At 48.0% G+C, this 20,346-nt stretch overlaps 1 protein-coding gene across 1 annotated transcript in view; it reads left to right on the top strand.

Moving 5' to 3' along the window:
* The window catches only part of unc13d (unc-13 homolog D (C. elegans)), a 102,206-nt gene that overhangs the window by 25,205 nt on the left and 56,655 nt on the right, over positions 1 to 20,346 (top strand). Inside the window, 6 exon segments of the mRNA XM_052033355.1 lie at positions 373 to 432; positions 2,740 to 2,806; positions 5,993 to 6,191; positions 7,059 to 7,103; positions 15,404 to 15,472; positions 17,948 to 18,026. Of these exon segments, the coding sequence (XP_051889315.1) occupies positions 373 to 432; positions 2,740 to 2,806; positions 5,993 to 6,191; positions 7,059 to 7,103; positions 15,404 to 15,472; positions 17,948 to 18,026 (519 nt within the window).

The following is a 20,346-nucleotide window of genomic DNA, read 5'->3' as shown; positions in this document are numbered from 1 at the left end:
TCTGTTCTAAACGGGTACCCTCTAATTCTAAGACTGCGTCCTCTAGTCCTGGGCTCACCCACTAAGGAAAACAGCTTAGCCACATCTACTCTGTCCAGTCCTTTCAACATTCGAAATGAAAGGACTCAGCCAGTCAAGTAGCATTTGGAAAGAGAAATCAATTAACATCCCTGACCCGAAATGTTGACTGGCCTCTTTCCACACATGCTTCTTGACTTGTTGAGTTCTTCCAGCGTTTCTGTTATTGTTTCAGATTCCACCGCTGTAGTGCTCTTTGCTCGTTCTCTCATTCTAGGTCTTCAGCCGTGAACACTGATGGTTCAACCTTTATCCCACAGTAATTCATTTCACATTTTCTCATTTCCTCTCCAGGCTTTCCAAATGGACAAGGAGGATAACAATGTCATTCTGAAGCAGGTCCGAGACCAGAAGGTGAGTGGTGTCAACTGTTATTGTCTGTGGACAGGATTACCGTTTGAAGCTCCTGACAAAAGAGGCTGGGCAGGGTTGTGTTTGGAGGTTCTTGGGAGTGTGTTTGCAAAGGTTTTCAAAAGCCACTAAGGCAGGGCTGGAGCTGAATGTAACAGTTGTCTAGGGTAACATTTACCACTGGGGTTAAAAGGGGGTTTGTGTGAAGTGTGGGGGAAGATGAGAAAAAGATATGGGTTGGGGATATTGCTGGATTTTTCCAGCAGTTCCCTGCGTTCACCCTCGTAACTGCTGGTAATGTCGGCACTTGAAAATGCAGACACTCTGAACTTACTGAGCACACTCCAGCGGCTTGGAGTTGAACAGTGGAGTTGGCCGGAATTGGCCAGCGTGTAGTACTGGGAATGTGCTCATGGGGGAGACACCAACCCATTGATTCCAATGGAGAGCCCAGAGCTGTGGGGAAGTGAACAATGTGGTGGTTACTGCTTTTGAACCATTTGTATTTGTAGCAACATTTCAAATTATTTATGTGTTTTAAGTTATTAGTTGTTGCTTTTGCACATGTTATTTTTCATAATTTTGTAACGCCTGTCATAGAATTGTGATGACATTGAAGGACGCTTCTCAGTCTGTCAGCAGCTGTGGAACAATCTATCCTGTCACATTCACTCCACTCGAGTCCCATAGCGCTGTGAATTATTTTCCCTCTGCTGCCTGTCCAATGTGAAAGCCCTGGTTGGCTCAGTTCCCGCCACTTTTCCAGGCTGTGAGCTCACATCCCCTCTCAGCCTTTTGCCCATCACCTTGCATCTGTGACCCCAGTACCTGCACCATCCACCACAGGGAACAGCTCCCCTCGACTTCCCCTGTTTAAACCAGGCACGATCTCGTAAGCCCTGATGAAAAGACCTCTCCCCGGAGAACAAGCTTCTCCAGTCTAACCTTGTAAGTGTGATCCCTCATCCCTGGAACCAGTTCTAATGCTCTTTAAAACTGGGACCTCACCAGGATATTCACGTCCTTCCAGAATTGGACCCTATATTCCATTTGTGGTTCACCCAGTGTTACAGACAGGTTCGGTATGACCTCCCTGCTTTTGAACTCCATGCCTCTGTTTATGGATCGTGGGATACTTTCACTATCCACTTTCTCAGCGTGCCCTTTGGTTTCAGAGAGCTATGCACTCTTGCACCCAGATCCCTCTGCTCCTGCACACCCTGTGCCATTCGGTCTCTTCTGCCCCTCATTCTTTCTGCCAAAGGTTGTCACTTAACTCTTCCCTGGACTGAATTTTATTTGCTGCATCTGCCCAGGCTGATGGTATGTCCATGAGTCCCACAGTTTACTGCTGTCCTCACTGATAGCCATAACTTCAGGTTCAGTGACCTCTGCAAACTCTGACCTCACTCCCTGCTTTCTTTAATGGTTCCCCAGTCTAGTCTCACTCCCTGGACCCTAATCCCACCCTACCCTCACTCTCTATGCCCTAATCTCACTCCCCGACCCCCTCACTCCCTGAACCCTAATCACACTCCCTGCTCATTCGCTGTACCCCTAGCCTAATTCTCCCTGGACCCTAATCTCACTCTCTGTTCCCTGATCTCCCTCTCCCCCCTCACTCCCTGCATCCCACTTTCACTCCCCCCTCACTCCCTGCATCCCACTCTCACTCCCCCCTCACTCCCTGCATCCCACTCTCACTCCCCCCTCACTCCCTGCATCCCACTCTCACTCCCCCCTCACTCCCTGCATCCCACTTTCACTCCCCCCTCACTCCCTGCATCCCACTCTCACTCCCCCCTCACTCCCTGCATCCCACTCTCACTCCCCCCTCACTCCCTGCATCCCACTTTCACTCCCCCCTCACTCCCTGCATCCCACTCTCACTCCCCCCTCACTCCCTGTCCACTTCAGCATCATTTCCTGGTGAGGGAGAGTCAGCTGCACAGAAGGAGAGGAGCTGGAGCAAAGACCCGGCCCGGAGCCTGATCAGACCCTGCCCCGGCTCCTTCGGGTGAAAGCCTGGGCTGGGGTTGACTCCAGCTGCTCTCGGACCCTGACCAGGAGCGGCTCCAGATTCAGGCACTGGCGGAGACCAGGCTCACTCTGGGCCGTGTGGACTCCTGTCCTCTGTACACCAGTCACTGGCTCCGTCACTGACCCTCGAGGTGAGTGGAGGGTGGTCAGGCTTAGGCTACATGGTCAACCCCTCAGACACTGGCGCCCCTCCCTTGCTGTAAGGCGTGAAGGTTGTTTTCCGGGACGTTTATACTGAGCTTCCTCCTGCTCCCTGTGCTTCCCCCACAGCCACCCTCCACCTTTCTGAAGCTGACAGTAAAGGAAGCCAATGGAATTATTGGGAAGGACGCGACTGGTGAGTACCTCTGTTCCAGCAGGTGGCCTGGTTTCCATTAGAATCTCCACTCCACTTCACCATGCCTTGGAAGGAGCCTGTTAGTGCTTAACATAGACCAGTGAGATCAGTGAGGAGTATAGCAGGGGCCAAAGGATGTTGGGAAATGCACTGCTGTCGGGGACATGTGGCAGTCAGTGAGGGAGTGTAGTGATCGACTTCATGAGGCTGACTGAACAGACTGAGGAATGACAAATGACGCTCGGTGCAGAGGACTGCAAAGTGATGTGCTTTAGTAGGAAGAGTGAGGAAAGACACTAGAACTTCCCTTTCTAAAGGAGATCCAGGAACAGAGAGATCTGTCTCATGAGTGCTTCAATCTTTGAATAGGGCAGGACAAGCTAAGAAAGTGAGTCAGAACAGCAGCCAAGATGTTGGGGTTTATAAACCGAGAATAGAAATTGTGGTGAACTAGAAGCTGTCACCAGAACGTTGGGTCCAATTCTGGTCACCACACCATAGGAAGGATGTGAAGCCCATAGAGGGTGCAGGAAACACTTACAGAAGAATGATGGGCACATTTTTTCTTACTGCCTGGTATTTGACAGCCTTACCTCCTGTCAGAAACTGTCTGATTATTCCAGGGTCAGGGCCGAACTCTCACTGGGGCCTTTTGCTGGGTGCTTCTGGGGTGGGGAGGGGAGGGTGGTGGTGGTGTGGAAGAGGGGTCAGTGGGATTGGCCTGGTGATCTGAGGCAGGTGAGAGGGTGGGGAGGCATCTTGGCGCGCAGTCAGATCTGGCATCGTTCAGTATGCTGTCAAACATAACCCATGGGCAAGCCGATTTTACAACTACCCTGAAAAACCTACAGAGAAATAAATGTTAGTACTTCCAATTAAATTGGAATACTGCAGTCAGATCTTTATTAAATTAGAAAAATTAATTTAAAACCTTTCAAAACACATTTGTTGGCGTCTTTGTGTCTGGAAGATCCTGTTTAATTGGAGCAGGACACATAAGCAACACACAATTTGGCAATTACAGGAGCAGGGCAGATCATCCTTCCCCTTTGCCTGATCACTGACCTGACAAACTGACAGCGACTGTACCCTGAGTTATCTGCGCCAACGATGAAACGCCCTGGGGTCAACTTAGTCACTCAAAGCATAGACAGGTGTACCCTGGAATTACTCTGCTGATCATTGATTTTTGAATCTGATTTTTGATTCTGATCATTGAACTGATCACTGAACAACAAAGCTTGTCGACAGAGCGAGAAGCAGAGCCTTTCTCCAGAAAGTGTCACTGGCAACAGCAGCTTCTGTTCCTTGGTCAATGTGTGAGGGAGTGGTGAGGAACAGCTATAAGTGGGTCTTGTCTTCTGTATCCTCATGTCCCTGCCCCCACCTCAATTTCATTGGGCAGTTCAGCAGAGAGTCCTCTTGCCTGACGTGGGCAAGCCACTACTGCATGATATCCCTCTCTGTGTAGTGTCTGGAGCCTTCGACCCAGCACACCGAATGGCTCTCTATCCTCACACACATGTAAACATACAGCACACGCCTGCATTAATTCCATGGCTCCTTCGCTGTGGTCACTGTAAACTCACTGCTCTCAGAGATGGTGTCTCCTGTTCTCTGAGTGAGGCCCGTGTGATGCAGTGGTCCTACTGTTGCTGAGAAGCATGGTGCCAATGTGCTGATTGGCCTTCTGGAAGATAGACCACAGTGGGCCAAAGCTCTCTTTCATTGGTGTCCTTTGCCCACAATCCAAGCGAATTTAAGCCATCCTTTGGCTGTAGTCCTCCACAGTCATGGGGCTTCAAACAGTTCCACCTGTGCTGTTGTCCTGTGGAACCATTCTGTACAGAGGTCACTGGTGCTGCCTAATTCTCAGACAGAGTGGCGATGGTCCAACCTCACCCCATCTCCTTCCATGTTGTGTGGGGGGAATTTCTGTTCAACAATACCACCACGGTAGAGCAGACTCTGTTGATCACCTACCCAGACAGTGAAGGAGATGGACTCCTTACCTTCAGCTCCACTTGAAGTCACAGGCCTTCTCCCCAACCTCCTGTCACCTCACCAAATGGAAAGGAAAGTTGGATGAGGTGCGTGTGGGTAGGTCGGCATTGACACTGCTCATTGTCCATAGACTCAAATCACTCCCCCTCCCTCCCTTGTTAATCTGAAGATTATGAGGTGGAGGGAACTGGTGATTGGTTTATTGTTGTCACAGGTACCAAGATACAGTGAAAAGCTTTTGTTTGCGTGCCATCCATACAGAACATTCCAAACATAAGTACATTGAAGTACAGGAAAGTGCAGTGCAGGTAGACAAATAAGGTGAGGTAGATCGAGAGATAAAGAGTTCATCTTTATCATACAGGAGGTTCGTTTAAGGATCTTACAACAGCTGGATAGAAGCTGTCCTTGAGCCTGGTGGTGCGTGTTTTTAAGCTTCTGGGTCTTCTGCTTGATGGAAGGGGGGAGAGGAGAGAATGACCAGGGTGGGAGGAGTCCTTGATTATGTTGGCTGCTTTCCTGAGGCAGCTGGAAGTGTAGACAGTGAGGGGAGGCTGGGTTTCGTGATAGACTGGGCTGCATTCTCAACTCTCTGTAATTTCTTGCGGTCAAGGGCAGCTACAAGGATCGACGTGCAGGGAGAGGAAGGCTGGGGAGGGGGTTTTCACAGAAACGTTAACCGCATAGGAACTGATGTAGGAAGGAGTGACAACTGCAAAGTCATAATGATCCCAGAGAGGACGGAGAATTCTCATCCTCATTACCAGGCAGAGAGGATTTCAATGAGGTTAAAGTCGGATGTGTTTTACAACCATCGAGCAAACCTTTCTTACGAGGTATTGTTCAGGTGGTACAGGTAGGAATTAGACCATAAGATATAGAAGCAGAATCAGGCCATTCGGCCCATCAACTCTGCTCCACCATTCAATCATGGCTGATTTTTTTTCCCCAACCCTGTTCTCCCTCTTCTCCCTGTAACCCTTGACCCCTTGACCACGACTGGGCAGGACTTTCTCCACAACAGGTCGTGCCCAGTCATGTGAGAGGAGTATGTACACTGCTGCAGCAGATTTGGAGTGAGACCAGAGACCTCCTGTTGACTTTGCTCTGCTTGCTTCATATTGTATCGAGGTGCGCTCAACTTCTTCTCATCCAGGTGTTCTTGTCGAACCTCTTCTCTAGGCTTCAGTGACCCCTACTGTTTGCTGGGGCTGATGGTGTCAGAAGAAGCCCAAGAAGAAGAGGCCCAAAGGACAGACAGTCCCCTGCCCAGAAGACGGCAGAAAGCTGTGATGAAGGAGGTAATCCCTCAGCATCAAATCCAGAGAACAGAAGTCAAGAGGCAGACCTTGAACCCCATTTGGAACGAAACCTTTCTCCTGTAAGTGTCAACATTGCCGGTCTGTCACGATGCTGCACCTGGGAGGACTTCTGCTTTTCTCTAATGCTTTAGTTATTTCTATTTGAATTTTTTAGTGTTCTTTTCTTCACGCACTTCAGGCACCATGGTCTAAGTTCAACAAACAATCTGCTGGAGGAATAATTTGCTGGCATACTGCTCGACCCGCTGAGTTCCTCCAGCAGATTGTTTGTTGCTCTAGATTCCAGCATCTGCAGTCTCTTATGTCTTCATGGTCTAAGTTCAGTATTTCTGGACGTTAATCAGTGTTTTTCCCCCCTGTGGAGGAGGCAGCAGTTGCTCGAGGCTGCCCTTACTTTGTTCTCATGCGCCTGGTTCTCCACAGTGTGTTGCTGTACGGTGACGGTACACTGGAACCCAGGCTGATTTCAGACCTTTCTAATGTTAGTGGGGCTGAGGCCAATTATAGCAGCTCAGTTGCAATAGTTCCTCAGACACTCCTCGCCCAAAGACTAGCGAGCTCGCTACAAACTTGTATCCAAAGCTGGTGAGTGAACAACTTGACTAGATGTTGTTTCTGTATAAAGCTCCACTTGTAGTTGCTATCCTCAATTACAGGGTTGGAGAGACCGTGAGAGGGCACTGACAAGGAGAAAAGAATAATTCTGGGCTCTGTTTTCTTAAGATGTGGACAGTGGATAAATCATTCCTTTTGCAAAAAGGTGGAAGGTTCATGTTGATGGTAGTGAACAGGTGCTGTGACCCACAGTGTGACCTCGCGTCTACCCTGGTGTTCCACAGCGTTCCCCATGGATTGACGAGGCGATCTTCTGTCGCTAACTTCATTGCTGAGAGCTACGTTGATAACTCCGTTCTTTTTGTTTACAGGGAAGTCAAGGATATCCAACTTACTGAGCTGTACATGGAAATGTGGTGAGTATTCTGATCCCAGAGCTTGGAAGGTGATGAGATAACTTTAGTGGAAGAAGAGCTTTGAGGGTTGAAATGACATTTATCCCGTGGAGAAGGACATTAAACCCATCGTGGCCTGACTCAGAACACAGAAAATGGGAGCAGAAGGCCATTCAGCCCTTCGAGCCTGCTGCACCATTCATTCCAACAATGGAGTGACAGAGAGGTACAGCACAGATACAGGCCTTTCAGCCCACCGATTCCATGCCAATCACACCAATCCTACATTAATCCCATTTAGTTTATTTCCCACGTACCCCCGCTCGCCCCCCCGGCTGATCTTCTGTCTCAGTACCATATTGCCCCTCTCCTCCTGCCCCTCAATGCTGTTTGTGTCCAGAGATCTATCTCCTTCCTCCTTTAATATATTCAGCAACTTGGCCTCCACAGCCCTGTGTGGCAGAGAACTCCACAGGTCCATCACCCGCTCAGTGAGGATGTATCACCTCCCCTCAGTCCTAAATGTACTATCCCAAATGCCGAGACTGTGACCCCTGGTTCTAGAACCACTTCCCCTGCACCCCACCCAGGGAAAATGTCCTCCCCGCATCCAGCTCGTTGAGCCCTGTCAGTATGTTGTACGTTTCATTGCGATCCCCTCTTATTCATCTGAACTCCAGTGATTACAGACCTTGTCATCCCAGACTCTCCTCGTACTTAGTCCTGCCATTCCAGGAATGTCTGGGGAACCTTTGTTCCCCTCCGTGCCCGGTGTATCACTCCTTCAGGAAGGAGACCTGAACTGCACGCACTACTGCCGGTGTGGTCGTACCCAGGCCCTTTATGACTGTAGCAGACATCCTTGCCCCTGTGCTCAGAAACGTCTTGTAATGAAGGCCAACATATTGCTTTTGGGAGAGAGTGCCATAAGGGTTTTGATTTACCTATGCTAACAGGGAGAGAGTGTATCACCTGAGGTTGACGCAAACTGTGGGGAGAGAGGGGGCCACAGGATTAACTGTTTGAACTGCTTGCCCTGCACACAAATCTAAGCTCACTGCCCCATTCCCTTTTGGTGCCATATCTATCCAAAGCTAATCCTGTGCCCCCCCCCCCCCCCTCTCCCCACAGTTTGCGTCAACCTCAGGTGATACACTCTCTCCTTGTTAACATATGTAAATCAAAACCCTTATGGCATTCTCTCCCAACAGCCTTGTATTAATCCTAAACCAAACCCATCGCTACATTTCCACTGCAGACGTCTACCAATCCAGCATTAATCCCACTGCCCCACTCTGTACCCATAGCCTACCATCAACCTAAAGCTAATCCCACTTTCCCTCCAGCCTTATAATGATCCAAACCACCCTGCTCTCCCCATAGCCCTATATCGTGTGGGATAGTACAGCACAGAGGTAGATCACAGCCCATTGAGCCTGTACCCCAATGTGTCAAAGAGCCACCCCATTAGTCCCATTCCCTCCATATCACTGCAGTTTTATATCATGAATTTATATTCAATTCATTTTTGGAGGCCACTACTAAACCTTTATTCACCATCCTACCAAGGAAGTACTTTTCAAATTATAACCACTGTTTGCATAAAAGAAGTTTATTTGTAATATTGTCTCTGATGCCTTCATTAAGTTGCCTTAACTCTGCATCCTGTGTTTACCAATCCTTCAGCCACTGCAAGAAGTTTTGCTGTGTTATTCTAACTAATGACTTTACCTCGTCCAAATCTCCTCAAAGTCTAATCTGCTGCAAACTCAAACCCAGATTCTCCAAGTTATCCTTGTAATGTGATCCCCATTCCTGGAATCATCCCAGTAAATCCTGCATCCTCTTTAGTACCTTCATACCCTTCCTAAAACCTGATACCCAGAACTGGACATAATTCTGCAACTGAACCAAAAAAGGTTCACAACAACTTCCTTGCTTTGTAATCTGACATTTTAGTTAGTAGACTTTATTAGCTAGTGTAGTAACTACAAACATTCACACACAAAGCTCCAAGCCCCTCTAAATTTATATCATTTAACTTGTATCATTCGTCTGACCAAAATATGTGATTGACAGCCTTTTGGCATTGAACTTCAACTGGTGTGAGTCAACCTGCCAATTATCTTCTTGAAGTTTTTTACTATCTACTTCACTACTTCCTACACCACTCATTTTTGTAAATCTCAAAGCTGTGTCATGTTCTCGAAGTTCACTCGGAAACAGCCTGGGTCCCAGATTTGAATCTTGCAGTCCCCTGCATGTCTCTCTTCACACTGGAGAATGATCTATAACCTTGGCCAAGTTTATCCACCCTTCTATTGCCCCTCTTAGTTACTGAACTTTGATTTTGTGGCTTGATGTGCCAGTGCAAGTATCTCCTGCACTGCCCCATCTATCTGTTTAAAAATCTCAGTCAAGCTGGTCAAATACAATTTGCCTGTCACCATCTGTGCTGATTGTCCTTTATTAATCTGCTTTAGTCCAGGAAGCTATTAGTTTTTCTCCATATTTCAGTATCTAAAAGCTTGCCCACCATCGATGTTAAACTGTAAGTACCACATGTATGCTTCTCCCTTTTGTTTAGAATAAGGGTACAACGTTTGAAACCACCCCCCCCCCCCCCCCAGTCCCCTGACACCAACCGTGTGTCGAGGCTGGGCTGGAAGGGTGTAGTCACTACTTCTGCCTAAAACAATCCCACTCCCTTGTTCCCTCGCTGTGGACCTGTAACTCCTCCTGTTGATTTTCCAGGATGTGTGTGTCCTGACGTGGCCCATCTCCGGGGTCAGGGAATCAAGAACCAGAGGGCATAGGTTTAAGGTGAGAGGGGAAGGATTTAATTGGAACCTGAGGGGCAACCTTTTCACACAGAGGGTGGTGTGTATCTGGAACGAGCTGCCAGAGGATAGTTGAAGCGAGTACAATAATAAGATTTAAGATACTTTTGGACAGGTACACGGGTAGGAAAGGTTTAGAGGGATGTGGGCCAAACACAGTCAAATGGGACGAGCTCAGGTGGGCAACTTGGTCGGCATGGACGAGAAGGGCTGAAGGACTGTTGCTGTGCTGTATGGCTCTGACTCTATGACCCCAAGTGCCATGGGACAGGTAGTGGCGAGCCACCTCCGGCACAAACCTGAAGGCTGAAAGAATGAGGGTGGGGTGTGGGTCACAGCAGATTGGACGCAGCTGACCCTCCCATCCCCCCCCCTCTCCTCAGGAGGTCAGCATTTCCCCCCCCCCAACCCCCAACAAGCAGCAGGCCACACACTCACCTTTGCCCCTCAGCCAGCCCCCCTACACTGCGGCTTCACAGGGTAGTCAGAAGCTGGCCTGTCCAGGGCAAGAAGCCTCCCTTGGTCGACCAACTTAACCACCCGCAGCGGCCTGCCCTGAGTGTGGTCAACACCCCAGTTTTGGCCCTCAAAGCAGGGAGACACTCAAAAAGGGAGCCGATAGACTCTGTAGATATTCACTGTCAGCTCAGCCTCAGTGCTTATTCTGCTGTCAACTCAAATTATTTTGTTGAAATAAGCTTTAATTCTCCCTTGGCCAAACTGTGGGAGGGGGTGATGGGGGTAGGCTGTGAGAGGGGGAGATGGGGGTGGGCTGTGGGAGGGGGAGATGGGGGAAGGCTGGTGCAGTAGCTCCCCAGGGCCGCTCCCTGCGATCACCAGGAAGGGTCCTCCGAATAGAATCGTGGAATCGCACAGCACAGAAACAGGCCCTTCGGCCCACCTTGTCCATGCTGACCATGATGCCCGTCCATGCCGACCATGATGCCGATCCACGCCAATGCCATTTGTCTGCCATTAGGCTGGCATCCCCTCTCCACCTTTCCTCTCCAAAAACCTGTCCAAACCCCTTTTAAACATTGTAATTGTACCTGCCTCCACCTCCTCCTCTGGCAGCTTGTTCTATATACCCACCACCCTCTGCATGAGAAACTTACCCCTCAGGTCTCCTTTAAATTTCTCCTCTCTCACCTTAAACCTGTGCCCTCTAGTTCTAGATCCCCCGCCCTGGGAACAAGATTCTGATTATCCTATCTAGCCCTTCATAATTTTATAAACCTCGATAAGGTCACCCCTCCGCCTCCTACCCAACCCATCCAACCTTTTCTGATAACTGCAGCCATCCATTCCAGGTGAATCCCTTCTGCACGTTTTCTACTGTTATGATATACCTCCTATAGTGCAGTGACCAGAACTGTACACAATACTCTCAGTGCGGTCTAACCAATGTTTTGTACAACTGCAACGTGACATCCAAACTCTTATACTCAATGCCTCCGCCTACGAAGGCAAGTGTACCAAATGGCTTTTTCACTACCCTGTCCACCTGTGTCGCCACTTTCAGGGAGCTATGGACTTGCACCCCAAGGGCTCTCTATACATCAGTGCTCCCAAGGTGTCTGCCATTTACTTTATATGTCCTGCCAGTATTTGACTTCCCAAAAAACATTATCCAGAATCAGAATCAGATTTATTATCACTGTGACATGAAATTTGTTGTTTTGCTGCAGCTGTACAATGCAAGACATAAAAATTACTATAAATGACAAAATAAGTAAATAGGACAAACAAAAAGGAATAATGAGATAGTGTTCATGGTTCATGAACCGTTGAGAAATCAGATGGCGGAGGGGAAGAAGCTGTTTCTGAATCATTGAGTTTGGGTCTTCAGGCTCCTGTATCTCCTCCCTGATGGTAGTAACGAGAAGAGGGCACGTCCTGGATGGTGAGGGTCCTTAGTGACGGATGCCGTCTTCTTGAGGCACCGCCTCTTGAAGATGTCCTGATGGTGGGGTGGGTGGAGGGGGGTTGTGCCTGTGATGGAGCTGGCTGAGTCTACAACCCTCTGCAGCCTCTTGCGGTCCTGTGCATTGGAGCCTCCATACTAGGCGGTGATGCAACCAGTCAGAATGCTCTCCACTGTACATCTGTAGAAATTTGTAAGAGTCTTTGGTGACCTACTGAATCTCCTCAAACTCCTAGTGAAGTAGAGCCACTGGCGTGTCTTCTTCTTGATCACATCAATGTGTTGGGCCCAGGAGAGATCCTCCAAAATGTTGACACTCAGGAACTTGAAGCTGTTCACCCTTTCCACCGCTGACCCCTCAATGAGGACTGGTGTGTGTTCTCCCGACTTCCCCCTCCTGAAGTCCACAATCACTTCCTTGGTCTTGCTGACATTGAGTGCGAGGTTGTTGTTGCGACACCACTCAACCAGCCAATCTGTCTCACTCCTGTACGCCTCCTCATCGCCATCTGAGATTCTACCAACAACAGTGGTGTCATCGGTGAAGTTATAGATGGCGTTAGATAGCTCACAGTTATCTGGATTAATTTGCATCTGCCACTGCTCTGCCGAACTTTCCAGCTGATGCACCCTCAGACACCCTTTCTCGTTAACTTCTCCATCAATTTTTGAGTTGTCTGTAAACTTACCAATCAGACCACCTACGTTCTCATCCAAGTCATTGTGATATAGGTGACAAACAACAAAGGTCCCAGCACCAATCCCTGCAGTACACCACTTCTTACGGACTTCCAGTCAGTAAAACACCCCTCCACCACTACCCTCTGCCTCCAATCACCCACCCAATTTTGGATCCAGTTTGGCAACATGCCTTGGATCCTTTTGCCTTAATCTTTTGGACCAGCCTACCATGTGTGACCTTGTCAAAAGTCTTACCAAAGTCCATGTAAACCATGTCTACTGCTCTGCCTTCATCTATTTTGCTAGTTACCACATCAAATAACTCAATCAGATCTGTGAGATATTATCTCCCCTGCACAAACCTTTCTGACTCTCCCAGATCAGTCCTTGCCTTTCCAAATGCTGGTAAATTCTTTCCCTCAGAGTCTTCTCCAACAACTTCCCTGCCGCTGATGGAAGGCTCACTGGCCTGTAGTTTTCAGGCTTATCCCTACTGCCCTTTCTGAACAATGAAACAACCTATGCCATCCTCCAGTCCTGCGGCTAACAAAGGTACAAAAGTCTCTGTTAGAGCTCTTTCCTTAGCATCCTGAGGTAGGTTCAGTCAGGCCCTGGGGATTTATCCACCCTAAATGTGCTCCAATATTTCTAACACTTCCTCCTTCCTGATACAGGCATGCTCCTGAATATCAGAGTACCCCTCCCTTAACCCTCCACCCTCCACATCCTTCTCCTGGTGAGTACCGATGAGAAGCATTAATTTAGGGTCTCGCTCATGTCCCCTGGCTCTCTTTGATCCCTGAGGGAACATATTCTTTCCTTAGCTACTCTCTTGCTTCTAATATCGTTATAAAGGGTTAGATATCATAGAATCATACAGCATGGCAACAGACCCTTCGGCCCATCACTTCCATGCCAACCATCAAATACCTATCCAGACTAATCCCATTTACCAGCACTTGGTGTATAGCCCACTAGGCCTTGGTGATGCTCGTGGTTGTCCAGATGCTTCTTCAATGCTGTGAGAGTCTCTGCCTCCACCACCCCCTCAGGCAGAGTGTTTCAGATTCCATCCACCCTCTGGTCAAAAGAAATTCTTCTTCAAATCTCTCTAAACCTTCTACTCCTCACCTTAAACCTATGCCCTCTGGTCTTGGACACTTCTGCTGTGGGGAAAAGTTTCTATCTATCCAACATATACTCGTAATTTTACACACGTCCATCTGGTTCCCCCTCAGCCTCCTCCACTCCAAGGAAAATAAACTCAACTTATATTGTAATATCTGAAGCACTCCATCCCAGGGAACACCCTGCCCCCTCTCCAGTGCAGTCAGGTGCTTGCTACAGTGTGGTGACCAGAACTGCACACAATACTCCAGCTGTGGCACAACCAGTGCTTTATAAAGTTGTACCAAGTTCAAGTTTATTATCGTGGGCGTGCATATAAATGCCATGAAAATCCACTTTTTGCAGCAGCACCACAGTACATTACAAACATAAATTACATAAACTTAAATTAACATAAATCAACCAAGACCTCCCTGCTCTTATATTCCAACAAATCAGAGCTAGCATTCCGTATGCCTGCTTAACCACCCTGTCTACGTGTGCTGCTACTTTCAGGGATCTTTGGACTTTGTGCACCAGGGTTGCCCTGTTCATCAATACTCCCTGGCCCCACCATCCATGGTATAGCTGAGCCTTATTTGACCCTCCCAAAATACATCACCCCACACAGGACTCAATTCCATCTACCATTGCCCTGCCCAACTTACCAACTTACCAAAACATCATTCTGCAGCCTAATGAACCCTCCTCACTAACAACACCACCGCCGATGTTTGCATAGTGTGTGATCAGGATCCCGGGGATGCCAATAAGGTTGCACACTCTCACCTCCATCCCAGGTTGAGGAATAAGCTTTTTGTAAACAAGAATGTCTGATCCTGTCTTTGCATTTGTTATGTGGATGTTGATATTTGGATGAGATGTGTAGTGTGATGTTCCTGGTGGAGGTTTGGAAGGAAGTACCAGTTTAGAGTGAGGCTGGACTTCTGCTGAGGGGTGGGCTCGATAATGCGCAGAGCGACAGGGAAAGAGCAGGGGGATGGACTGATGGGTTTGTTCCATGGCAGCCAACACAGACGTGATGGGTTGAATGGTCTGTGTGCAGTAACAGTTCTCTAATTTGTGTGGAACGTGCTCCGTGGTTTTGCTGCTCTCTGTCTATGTAACTTCACCAAACCTCACAGTCACCCGAGGATTGTGCCATCCTCAGGCCTGCCCTGCTCCCTCCCAACTTCCTCCAGCCCATCTCTGACATCACCTTCAGCAGCCAGCTCCCCTGAACTCTGCACCCCCTCCTCCTTCATCAGGGTTTCCCATGTTTCCCGTGCTCTACAGTAAAACCATGATCACAGGCAGGTGTCAGTTAATTAAATACACCAGTTAACCTAGTGTTGGCCCAGGAGCTCCCTCAGCACTGCCCCAGTGGGAGCTCCCTCAGCATCGTCCCATTGGGAGCTCCCTCAGCATCACCTGTTGGGAGCTCCCTCAGCATCGCCCCAATGGGAGCTCCCTCAGCACCGCCCCAGTGGGAGCTCCCTCAACACCATCCCATTGGGAGCTCCCTCAGCAGTGCCTCATTGGGAGCTCACATGAATCATTATCCTTGCTGCTTTTAAAGATCAGTAGACGTACCGTCCTCTGTTCCTTCACATGAATCATTATCCACCCCTTGCCTTGCTGCATTTCCCCAAATGCAGCAAGGCAAGGGGTCATGGGTTGTCATGACAGCCTGTCGCTGTCATGGGTTATGCTGAATTTAAAGGGCTGTGGGCAGATTCTTCTGTGGATAACGTTCTAATTGTTTTCAGGGACCTGGATGACGAAGAGTCTGCGAATGTCCGGCTGGCTGAAATCCACGGGATCCACGGGCTGAAGAGGTAAGAGGAGTTACTTTCTGCCTTGTACATGATTTGTTGAGACAGGAGGGTTTGTGGTGGTGACAGAGACTGACAGATACACCACAGCCAGAATCTTATTCCAACTCCACATTTTCAACAGAAACTTCCCTGATCTTCAAACCCGAACATAGACACATCTCATCTTCCGCTGAGCCTCTTAACAGATTCAACTTTGGTTTCGATGCCGTTAGATCCATAACAACTGCTCCCTTTTCTGGACAGGAAATGAATCTTAGCATCCCAGAAGATGTACAACTCAGAAGGAGGCCATTTGTCCCATCAGATCTGTGCTGATTGAAAAAGAGTTATTGAACCTAATGCACCTTCCCGTACTGGGTCCGTACAGGGCAAGGCTCTTCAAGAACACATCCCAGAACTGGGTAGATATGATAGGGGGGTCTCTGCATCTCCCACCTGCTCTGGCAGAGAGTTCCACACCCCACCAACCTCTTGGGGGGTGGGGGAATCAATTTTCCTCACCTCCCCTCTCACCAGTCACTTAAATCTCTTCCTCCTGGTTTTTGATCCCTCTGTTAAAGTGAAATCGATCCTTTCCTATTTATGTAATTTTTTACACCTTAATGAAGGCTGCTGGCAGCCACTTCTACCCCAAGGAAAACAACCCCAGCTTATCCAACCTTTCTTATAGCTACACTTTTCCACTCCTTGAAACATCCATTGGTTGGATGGTAGGACTCTTGCCAGCCAATGCAAAGGAAGCTTTGAAGCCTGACACAGTGGCACAGTGAGGAGAGCTGCTGCCTCACAGCTCCAGTGACCCCAGTTCAATCCTGACCTCCAGTACTGTATGTGTGGAGTTTGAGCGTTCTCCATGTGACTGCGTGGGTTTCCCCCAGGTGCTCCGGTTTCCTCCTACATCCCAAAGTTATGTGGGTTGGTAGGTTAATTGATCACTGCAGGCGGTGTTGATGGTCACATGAGGGAGAATAGCTTACAGGAAAATAAGAGGGGGAAAGGGGGACTCGGTAGGCTGAGTGGCCTCTTATCTCACGTAGAAGTAAATAAATATAAATCTGCTCTGCCCCCTCTCCTGTGCAATCACATCTTTCCTATAATATGGTGACCAGAGCTGTACGCAGTGCTCAAGCTGTGATCTAACCAACCCATATATATATTCGAGGTCTCAGTTAACGACAAGACCATCCTGTGTGCCTTTTTACACAGCTTATCGATCGGTCTTGCTGCTTTTAAAGATCAGTAGACGTACCCTCCTCTGTTCCTTCACATGAATCATTATCCACCCCTTGTCTTGCTGCATTTCCCCAAATGCATTACCTCACACTTCTCTGGATTAAATTACATTTGCAAATTTTCTGCCCAGCTGAACAAGTCATTGATATCTCCCTATAGTCTAAAACATTCCTCCTCACAGACAACCACTCAGCCAATTTTTGTACCATCTACAAACTCCTGAAATTAATGTCCAAATTAATTAGCATGTATTACAAAAGGCAAGGGATTGAGTACCATGCCCTGTGGAACAGCACTGGTAACAGCTTTCCGGTCACTAAAACAGCCTTCAACCATTGCCCTTCACTTCCAGTAACTGAGCCGAGTCTGGATCCAATATAACTCTCTTCCTTGGATCCCATAGGATTTACTTTTTGTCAAATATCTTTAAAAACACTGCAATGCTGGAAAATCTGAAATGAGAAGAAAAAGTGATGGAAATGCTCAGTAGGTCAATCAGCACCTCTGGAGACAGAACCAGAAGAACGTTTCAGGTCAATGCCCTTTCATCAGGATTTATATTCAAATTGCTAACGACTTCCTCTTCTGATGTCACACAATTGACCTCAACGTATCCTCAAAGTGGACCATTTTAAATTGTAACCACTGTCTCTGGTTCGGCACTCCCCCATTCTTATCAACATTCCTGATTTCCAATTCCCACGTTTCCCCAAACCCCAGCAGCAATCCAACAGTTTTTGCATTTCAAAAACTGCTTCCCCCAAACGTCCTCCATTTTCCAATCCAATAATACCTACATTTCTGATTCAAAGCGTAAATACTCCTCTTAACAAAGATTCCCAAAATTGCTCCAACTCCATCCAATATACTCCTCATATCGCAGCTCAGTAATTCCCTATATTCATCCATTTCTAATTGAACCCTTCCTAATTTCCATCAAATTCTTCCCTCCCTACTCCAGTCAGTGCTCCCTATATTCCCCCAAATATCAATCCAACACACCCTCCTCACCCACCCGTTCTCTGTATTTCCCAGCTGCATGACTTTTCATTATCCCTAATCCACCGTTCTCTCCATTTTTGCCTCTTGTGGAGAACCTTCCATTACCCAGTTTCAGCGTAATCATTTCTGCCTTCACCATTCATACTGATTCCTCCAAACTTCCAGGGGTGTTTGATGTAACTAACTTCTCAGTGTCTGATAATTCTTGCTGCCTGAAGCCAATTATGATTCACCTTGCAGGCTGTTCAAAGATGTGAAGAAGGCAGCTCGGAAGCATGAACAGGATGATTTTCTGGGAAATGTGGTCATTAAGCTGCAGGTGAGACATCTGTCCCCTCTGTCCAAGCGATACCAGGTCCAGCGTTTTACTTTCAATCCCTAACTGGCCTGGAGAGATGAGTGGAGAGAAACCTTCTTGAGCTGCTCCAGTCCTTGTGGTGAAGCTACTTCCCGCTGCTCTTGGGTAGGGATCACAGGATCCCGATCGGGAATACCATAGAACCATAGAACATAGAACAATACAAGCACAATACAGGCCCTTCGGCCCACCATGTTGTGCTGACCTTCAAACCAAACCTAAGACTATCTAACCTCTTCCTCCCACATATCCCCCTATCTTAAACTTCCTCCATACGCTTATCTAACAATCTCTTGAACTTGACCAACGTATCAGCCTCCACCGCCAACCCCAGGCAGCAGCATTCCATGCACCAACCACTCTCTGGTGAAAAACCTCCCTCTGACATCACCCTTGAACTTCCCACCCCTTACCTTAAAGCCATGTATTGAGCATTGTTGCCCTGGGGAAAAAGGCGCTGGCTGTCCACTCTATCTATTCCTCTTAATATCTTGTACACCTCTATCATGTCTCCCCTCATCCTCCTCCTCTCCAATGAGTAAAGCCCTAGCTCCTTTAGTCTCTCCTCATAATCCATACTCTCCAATCCAGGCAGCATCCTGGTAAATCTCCTCTGCACCCTCTCCAACGCCTCCACATCCTTCCTATACTGAGGCGACCAGAACTGGACACAATGCTCTATAGTACTGAGTCTATTTCTTTCAGAATAGTGAAGGAACTGCAATGTATTTTCAGGTCAGGCTGGTTTGGGTCTGGCAGCTGATGCTCCTGTGTGCTTGCTGTTCTCATTTTTGCAGGAGGTCATGCTGAAAGATTTGTAAGGTGCTGTTGAAGAAATGTTGGTGAATTGCTGCAGTACACTTTGTGCATAGTGCAGACAGCAGGGACGGGATTCTGGGGCGGAGGGAGTGCCTGTTCGAGGTGTTGGATGGTGTACTGTTGTTACTGTTATACCATGTTAATACACTTCCGTTTTAAGACTGCTGTGTATATCTCCTCTTGACAACTGTGCGCAGTTCTGAGCCAACCAGTATCTAGAGTATGGTAACAAAGGAAGCTGCTGTTTGTTCTAGAGGTGGTGGAACAGTGTTAAATTACTTGCCTAACAATCCAGACATCCATTTCAAACCCCATCATCTCTTCTATGGAATTTCATTTAATAATCTGGAATTTAACAAAAAAGTGGTCATTAGTAGTGGTGACCACAAAACCACCAGGTTACTGAATCCGATCTAGCTCACCATTGCCCTTCAGGAGAGGACATCTGCTGTCCTGACCTGGTCTGGCCTCTATGTGACTCCAGACCCACCAGCATATTTGACTCTGAAATGCCCCTGCGGGGGACACCATTGTATCACAAGCACTGTGTTGAGAAAGGAGGAACAAGTCCAGATGGAGCACTCAGCTTCAACCCAGGCACTGACTTCAGACACGGCAAAGGCCCAGTGAATTTTGAAACATTCTCCTCTTAGCACTCCGGAGTCTGGTGTCTAACTTGGGAGACCTGTCCCACAGACTAGTCAAACAACAGGCTGACATAACTGTATTCACAGACTTGTAATGTAGAGACAATATAGAGACATCTCCATCCGAAAGGCAGTGAGGGAAGTCAGAGAGGCTTCAGGAGGATATAGGGAGATCAAGTGAATGGGTAACGATATGGCAGATGGAATATAATGTGGGAAATATGGGGTAGAAAAAATAGAAAGGTGAAGTATTTTTAAATGGTGAGCTATTGAAAGGTGTTGTTCAGATGGTCCTGGGCGAGCTTGTACACAAGTTACTGAAAGTTAATATGCCAATTCAGCAAGTGATTAATAAGGCTAAAGGGAATTTGAGTACAAAAGTAGAGACGTCTTCAGTTAGGGCCCTGGTGAGACCACACCAGTAGTATTTGAGTATCTGGTCTCCCCACCTATGGAAGAATATACGTGTGATAGAAGGAGTGGAGTGACTGATTCCTGGGAGGGCAGGTTTGTCATATAAGGAGAGAGTGAGCAGACGGGGCCTGTACGCTCGTTGATTTGAGAAGAACGAGTGGTGACTTGATTGAAACAGACCAACTTCTTATGGAGCTTGATGGGGTGGGTGCAGGGAGGGTATTTCCTCTGGCTGGAATGTCTAGGAGCAAGGGTCATGGAATCAAAATAAGGGATTGGCCACGTGGGATGAGGAGGAAAGGAATTCCATCACCCAGAAGGCATTAAATCCTTGGAATCCTCAATCTGGGAGCATGGTGAAGGTTCAGTCGCTGAGTATATTCAGACATGTTGATAGGGTT

This window comes from Pristis pectinata, chromosome 18 (assembly GCF_009764475.1).
Source record: "Pristis pectinata isolate sPriPec2 chromosome 18, sPriPec2.1.pri, whole genome shotgun sequence".
Taxonomy (NCBI): domain Eukaryota; kingdom Metazoa; phylum Chordata; class Chondrichthyes; order Rhinopristiformes; family Pristidae; genus Pristis; species Pristis pectinata.
This window is presented reverse-complemented; position numbering and strand designations above follow the sequence as displayed.